Raw genomic sequence first — 7990 nt, forward strand, 5'->3', positions numbered from 1 at the left:
TCAAAAGTAATAACATAAATTTCACTTTTCATAAAGATTAAAAAAATAAAAAAGAAAAATAATTGTTTCATAAAGTAGGTCATTTATATGAATTTTTTTCAAATGTAATTCTTTTTAAACTTGTTTTGTTTTAGAAATTGAGAAAAAAATTTAAAATTTTCTAATTTATTATTACTATAATACTATTTTGAGTAAATGAATCCAATTTATTTGAATAGATACATTTTTAATATACAGAGTGGCTGATGCGTACCCACCAGCAACCAGGTCCAATATTGCACGGTTCAAAATCAGGAACTTGGATAAAGCTACTGTAATATCTTGTTAGTAACTTCACTTCTTTGATATATACATCATACATCTACATATTCATAGGTATAGCTCTAATTATTGCTTATACCTATATCTATTTGTGTAAATATATTACAGAAATTAGATGTTTGGTCCTTGAATCTTCGAGACTATCTAATAGATCCCCCAACTTTAAAAAATATTGTAATAATCTCTAACATTTCAATTTTGTGTCCAACAAATTTTTAAGCTTTTAATTTTGTGTCTTGTCATTCAACTTTATAGAGATTATAATAGATCTAAGATCTATTCGATTACAACATTGAAAATTCATAGACCTATTAGACACTTTTTAAAAGTTTAGAGTCCTATACGACGCAACATTGAGAGTTTAGAAACTTATTAGACATTACTTAAAAGTTGGGGGACCTCCTAGAAACACTAAACTTATAACTTACCCTAAATAATATGCCTTACTTCTTCAAATGATCTACAATATTCTTGACTCTCGTTATAACGATTGGGGAGGTCGACAAATTCCGATCATCACCCGAACCCAAAAGGCCATGGACTTCCCTGCTTTTGCTTCTTTCATCTTTGCAAGATTTTGTTGCAGATGATGCAAATATCTGCACTGTTATGCTTCCAACTGCATATCAAAATCACAAGGACACTGTAAATTGTCTTGAGAAGTATGGGTACGAACATCATATTCTCATAGAACAAGATGCACAGGAAGAATACGTTAGTTATCGGTACAATCAGCTATTCTTTTGTTCATAATCTGATAAACCTTTTACCATCAGCATAGGGTAGAGGATAATAATATTTTGGTTGGACCTTTTTTTTTATGCCCTGCTATTCTTTCATTTATTTTCAAAATCAAAGTTCAGTTAAACCATGAAATATGTCAATATATATGTGAATTTGTTACTTGGTGCTTCAAATGACTAAGCACGAGTTTCCATATATAAACACTTTGAACACTTCCCTACATTCTTATTTTTGTTTTTTGTACTCTTTTCTCCTCAAAATAATAAAACAGTTTCTCTCCTAGCCCCCGGATCCTAACACACCATTGTGAACCACATAAATTTGAGTACTGTTTTTTTCTTCTTTTATTATTTGCTGTCATTTGTTTTTCTCATAACAATATATACCATTCCCTTCTATTTTTTGTGATTTCTACAAAAACTATTATGTTAGGTTTTCATCCTTCAAAACTCTCCGACAAAAAATCAATTAGCAACACACAAACCAGAAATATGGAAGAAAATTCTAAAAGTACTTTTGGGATCATAAAGTTGTTCTGCATTTTGAATCATTTGATGTGGGATTGCCAGTTCGCAAACTACTTTTGGGATCATTGGTGAGGTTGTTCTATGTTAGTTGGGCGCATAATAGAGATGGCGGTCTTTTCTAGCATTTAGGGAGAGGGGCAATGACATCCACGTTTCTTTGCTATTTTGTTGGGTATTTAGTTCAAGCGGAATAATATGATTTTCAAATATGTTAGGAATTGGCAGAGGACATTTGTGAGGTGGCGAGATTTAATATTTCATCACGCATTTGTGGCAACCACAAGATGTGAGACTTGAGGGTAGTGACTCAAGAGTAGTCAAAGTGAGATCTTTGCTCTACAAGTTGCTGATCCAAGATGTTGTTATGAAGACTTCCTATGGTTGTCTAACAACAATAGGGGTGTGGTCGGTGACCATAAAACACAAAGAACAGGGTGGTGTTCAAAATGTGGAAAGTCGTGTTATACCACTATTTTGTCCAAGGAATCCATTGACTCCACTTCTTTGGTTGCCATTCACTAAATCAGCTTGACTATCCGTTTGCAGATGGAATGACGTAGTCATAAAAATTGGGTGCCTTTGTAGTTTAAACAATGGTCCAGAAATGACTTACAAAGATCCTGTCATGATCCAACATGGAGCGAGGAAGACAAGGCAAGCAAACCACCTACCTAAAAGACATGGCCGTAACCTTGGAAGAAAATGGGTGGCTAACCGAAATGCATTGTCCTTGGCAAAAGAAAACACGGCAGCTATGAACAGGGTGGTGTCCGAAATGTAGAAAGTATTGTTATGCCAATATTTTGTTTTATTTTACATCGACCTTCATACCACTATGAAATAGCTCACTCGTTAGTTTTTTATGGGTTCTAAGAAACCCTGAATTCCCTGTCAAAACAAAATCATGAAATGTAGGCAATATAGAAGGAATCAAGAAGGAAGTTTGTGGTATCACCAATTGCTCTTTGTCCAATAATTTCCCTTGTTATATGTCAGTACTTGGTATAGTATTGGTGTCGGGTTTTATCATTTTGAACTTTGTTTTGGAGTAAACGTACATCAAAGGTGGTTTGGACCATGAGGGAAGCTAGTTCTGCCACCGACCATAGTCTCAACAATTCATCTGTTGTTTTATTTCCAATCCGGTCGATGTTGAATCTCAAAATCATATCCCAACAGCTTCACTTCAGTAACCCATTTTTTATACTTCGGTTGTACCTCCAATGTCAAGAAAAGAAATCAAACTGTAAATTTCTGCCTAAGCAAATTATGTCATCAACCTTGTTGTACTAATAAACAATAGATCTGAGTTTCCTTTCGTTCACAGGCTTAGGGCAAGCTCATTGTCTAACTTAAAAAAAAAAAGACCTATCAACCTTTATTGCTAAGATAGCACTGCATTGCAAGCATAACTTTTCCACACTACTTATATCAATGCCTAGAAAGAAAATCTAGTGGCGTCATTGTCGAGAAACTATATCAGCAGTGTATCAAAAAAAGAAGAAAGTTTATTACTGACAACATTAAGGAAAAGCATTTACAACTCATAATAAATCATAAGGAAAGAACGATAAAAACTATAGCTCCACTCATGAATTTTTTAATTTTGAAAGGAAGTTTACCGAGCACCAGGGCAGCACCAATCCAGCCAGTCAATCCCCACCTTTCACCAAGAAGGATCCAGGCAAAACTACCACCCCAGACTGGCTCCAAGCTGTAAATAATGGCAGTTTCCGTGGCAGATACATCGCACATGGCAGCCATCTGAAGAATCATATTTTGCTTTGCTCAGAAGTCATAGCTTAAGATTGACTCTACTTTTTGTTGTTGGATGGAAAAGATAACTCTCATTAAGCAAATGAAAGAAGCTCAAAATTCACTCCACAAAGTAATTTCAGTAGATGTAGACTATAATTGTAAATTTATAACTTCTTTCATCAGAATGAACCTATTGTTTCTTCATCTGCATGATAAACTGATATTTTATTCGAGGAGGCTTAAGAAGTATGACGGTAAGGAGGACTACTGCCATGCAGCATACATCTACCACTTACAGATGTCATATGCAGCATTTTTGTGTTCAAACAATTTCAACTACGCACTCATATGTGTGCACAGATGAATAACATGCATGCATGCATGTACACTTATATAAAGTCAAATATTTGTAGATTTTCAAGAGGAAGAAAAAAATTCTCACGTTTATTGCTCCTCGTTTCAAAAGTCAAAACAATGTAATAGATATTATTTGTAGGTAACAAAATCCATACAAAGTACGAGATGGATTTTGAAGACATTATTTCCTGCATGCTAATTGATTTGCTTTAATGGTTTGGACGTCACTGAGGTGATTTAGGGCTTTAAGTGGTTCGCACATTACTGAAATTTGAATGGAAAGTGGCAGCTTTGGTGTTCAATTATATACGACTTGCACAAACATATGGTCCGTCAATTCTGTTGTCAGTTTGGGGTGTCTGTCTTGCACTTTCAGTTATGTTATGGTTGTCCTTAATGTTTCTTGGGTGGGTATGGGCTTCTGTTTTGGTTTTTGGGCTTGCTTGAATGATTTTCTTTGTACGTATTTTATTACGGGTCCTAGGTTGGACTTGCATGAAGTTTCTCTTTTGGAAGATTGTGTTTATTTTTTATAATATTTCATATCTATTGATGAGAAGTTCGAGTTTCCTCGGTAGAGAAAAGTAAAATACTAGAACTAAATAATAAACAAGTAAAAATCAATAAAATAAAAAAGAAACTGATAAAGAGAATATGTATGTGATGTTATAGAGCAATTCCCTGGGATTCAAATCCTAATGTTTCCCTTGAAATAGTTGGTAATTCAACATCCTCCTCACTGATTTAATATGGCTAAACAACAAAGAATTCGTGGTTACAGCGTAAAGAAGTTAGACTTTGGAATAGAAACATTCATTTTATAATTAGCAAAGAAAACTTTTAGCACTCAGGAGAGGCCGTTGAGGCAATTAAATTACAGAATAAATACAAGAAATGCAAAAACACCCAAGACAGAGGATTAGTAAAATCAAATAGTAACTCAAAGGAAAAGCAAAACTGAACTTAAAATTTTATGTAGAGATAAAACGAGATGTCATACCTCTAGCCATAGGCAAAAACCAGTGGACAATAAGCCTGTGTACAGAGCAGGTACCCAAGGAAACATGAACACGCAATCTAAATATGTTTTCCAATTCCATGACTCAATAATTGTTTCCGCACCATCAATCCATCTCCAAATAAAATACCACAGCATCGATAGAATAGAAACAACACAAACCTGAAAGAGTAACTAAAATCACTCAAACTCTGCAGCAAAACTAACACTACTGCCTCTCGGCATCTACTATATAAGAGAATATATTAACCTCATATGCAAGGAGTGGCAAGAACTTATTCTTATCTATACGTCGTGAAATATGCTCTGTTCTTAGCATATGCACACCAAAAAATATTGCACTCAAGAAGTTCAAAAGATCTCCCACCTGAATTAAATCATAAGAATTAATTGAATTTGATGTCTATACATATATCCAAATTTTAAAATTAGAACAATCAGACATCTTATAAATTATTGATAAAATTCTACCAATTATTACAAGTTTGTTATTTGGTAATCAAATAATTTTGAGACTAAACATACACAAGGAGGGGATCCACTGGATTCAAGCATTGCAACTCCAATGACTGACATGAGAGCTCCAAACCAGGTACGAGCAGGAACTACAGCCCCTAAAAGTCCATCAAGTAAAGGAACTACAAGCACCTGATTATTGATACACAAGTACCTTAGTACATAATATTATAGCAACAAAGGTTACTACCCAATGTACCCTACATATAATTCCAAATATTACCGTGAGCATTGATATGAAGGATGCTCGCCCAGCATCAGATGTTATAAGTCCAAATGCTTGCATCAGGTACCCTAAACTAACCCAGAAACCTAATTCTATTCCAGCATCACGGATCTCGGCATCATCCCATTTATACAATGCAAGTGGAACAAATGGAACAGCAGTCATAGCAAACCGCACAACATTGAAGGTTGCTGGATCCACTAATTCTTCAACCTCTTTCACAACTGGAATGCTGCTAGCTTCAGCAGCCAAGATTTGAAAATATGGAATGGTATTTTAGTTGAAGATCTGAAGGAATTCCTTATTATATGAAAAGAAGAAAACTGCAAGACTTTTGTAGCTAACATTTTTAGTAGTGAAATTTTGTATTTGTAGCGAACCCAACCATAGATGATAGAGAGAAAAAAACTTATTGACTTTCTTTTCTTTTTCTTCTTCTTCTTTTTATAAGAAAATAACTTCCATTAAGATAACTGAAATTATAATACAATTGTCCTAAGATGTTAATAGTTCACAAGTTCCCTACTATCACAATCATACTAGAAACAGAATAGTATACATAGTGACTCGCGAGAAAGATGCTATGTTGACAGCATTAGCCTACAATTCACAAGTTTCCTAAACCCTAAACCCTAGAACTGTACGAATTTCGGTTCAGCAAAGTTATATCTTACATAATTTTGCTCGAAATTCTTACCATGAATTCAGATATCAACAATTGATCTAATAGAAACGTGGGATGTTCAAGGAGAAGCTCACCATAAACAATTGTGACGACGTTGAGCAAAATGATACTCCTAACTTTCTTCGAGGCAAAAAAGATCCTTCGCCAAAGAGAACGCTTATCAAATAAAGACACCAGAGAGAAAATTACACTGTTAGGCCGTCGAACCGGAGTAGAAGAGACCCGAACAAGTTCATTCCCTTGGCAATCGCCAAGAAGGACCGATTTCGAATTCTTGGGCCGCGGGGAATTGGAGTTTTGAGCACAAACAGCGCAACGACGAGTTGAGGAATCCTTCACAGTAGATCGTTTGCAGTAATAGAAGATGAAATTGGATGGGGAGGATGGGAAAATGGGAGATTTGAGCTTGATTGGAGCAGTGTGAAGAGATGAACTCCATTGAAATGGGGATCCCATGGCTCAGTCCGATCGGAACAGCATATTCTTCCAGTTCGTGTGTACCAAATTTTTTGGAATTCAATGGGTATAGAAATATCGGCCATGATCTGATTTCTGAGCTTTCAAAATTGTCTCTTCTTGAAAGGCCAATTGCTTAACGGCACGTTCACAAAATTGCTTCCGCAATGCTACAAGTAAATTTTGGATGTTCATAATAAGTTTTCTAATTTCTTCTAACTTTTTTAGAGGAAAAAAAAATGTAACGTAATTATTTTGGTCCGTTTGGATTTGGTTTTTTGTTTTTCTTTTGAAAATTAACCTTATATCATCTACATTTCTTATAATAATGTGTATATTTTTTTAAGTACAATGGTTGAATTCTTAGTCAAATTCCAAAAACAACATTTTAAAGCTTTTTTTTTAGTTCTCAAAATTTGTTTTAATTTTTTAAACAATTGGTGAAAAATAGATAACAAAGGAAGAAATTATATCTATACACTTAATTTTCAAAAACAAAAACAAAAAATAAAATGGTTACCAATCAGCACATTGGTTTTTTGTTTTTGTTTTTGAAAATTAATTATATTCTATCTACATTTTTTAAAATGATTTGCATCTTTCTTAAATACAATAATTGAGTTCTTAGCTAAATTCCAAACACAAAAATTACTTTTTTGAAAATTACTTTTTTGAAAATTACTTTTTTAGTTCTCAAAATTTTGCTTGGTTTTTGAAACTATTGGTGAAAAGTAGATCACAAATGAAGAAATTTTGATTGAGAAGTAGTGTCCATAGACTTAATTTTTAAAAACACAATCTAAAAACAAAATGGTTATCAAACGAGACATAATTTTTTATTTTTTTTTATATAATACGTGGGATGGGGAAATACAACCTCTAAGCAGTTTGATAGTTGAGGTATACTCAATTAGATACCATTGAAGTTTTTTGCTTGGGTTATAGACAAAAATATATTTTTAAATTTTTTTTTTAAATTGATAAATTTAGGAATGGTCTTTTGAAATTTATAAATATAGCAAAAGAAACCGAAAATATAAGTAATTTCTTACATTACTATCACTTTAAAGATGTAAGTAATTTCTTAAATTTAGGAGAACATTTAGGAATGGAGGACTCTAAATGAGAACATTTCAAAACCGAAGATGTAAGTAATTTCTTAAACGAGAACATTTTTATTGCCTATCACTTTAAAGATAGACAGTGATAGTATTCTATCTCTATCTATCACTTATAAACAATGATAGACTACTATCACTGTCTATAAATAATGGTGTTATTTTTTTCTCTAATAATTTAACATTTATTCACTTGTAGTTTTACATGACACCATTGCATCTAACAAAAGAAGAATGTCAATCAATTTTCAAATATTTCATAGA

The 7990-nt window shown here is 33.4% G+C and overlaps 1 protein-coding gene across 1 annotated transcript; it reads right to left on the reverse strand.

Moving 5' to 3' along the window:
- Nucleotides 1–298: 298 nt before the first annotated feature.
- On the reverse strand, nucleotides 299–6806 carry LOC150035000 (uncharacterized). The gene is made up of 7 exons (XM_090315734.1): nucleotides 6227–6806; nucleotides 5465–5706; nucleotides 5251–5373; nucleotides 4976–5092; nucleotides 4708–4887; nucleotides 3215–3356; nucleotides 299–940 (listed from the first exon to the last, which is right to left on the reverse strand). Exons 1-7 carry the CDS (start codon nucleotides 6606–6608, stop codon nucleotides 765–767), a joined length of 1362 nt encoding a protein of 453 aa, XP_090171860.1. The 5' UTR covers nucleotides 6609–6806; the 3' UTR covers nucleotides 299–764.
- Nucleotides 6807–7990: the final 1184 nt, after the last annotated feature.

Source organism: Benincasa hispida, chromosome 7 (genome assembly GCF_027475165.1).
Source record: "Benincasa hispida cultivar pf3 chromosome 7, pf3_genome.v1.1, whole genome shotgun sequence".
NCBI lineage: Eukaryota > Viridiplantae > Streptophyta > Magnoliopsida > Cucurbitales > Cucurbitaceae > Benincasa > Benincasa hispida.

What these genes read in the sequence shown, in the direction of transcription:
- LOC150035000 (XM_090315734.1), bottom strand. Translation starts at nt 6,608, where the DNA reads ATGGGATCCCCATTTCAATGGAGTTCATCTCTTCACACTGCTCCAATC. An exon ending in CGTCGTCACAATTGTTTATG is followed by an intron (nt 5,707 to 6,226) that starts GTGAGCTTCTCC and finishes TGGCTGCTGAAG; the next exon opens with CTAGCAGCATTCCAGTTGTG. An exon ending in GTTTTTGCCTATGGCTAGAG is followed by an intron (nt 3,357 to 4,707) that starts GTATGACATCTC and finishes ATGATTCTTCAG; the next exon opens with ATGGCTGCCATGTGCGATGT.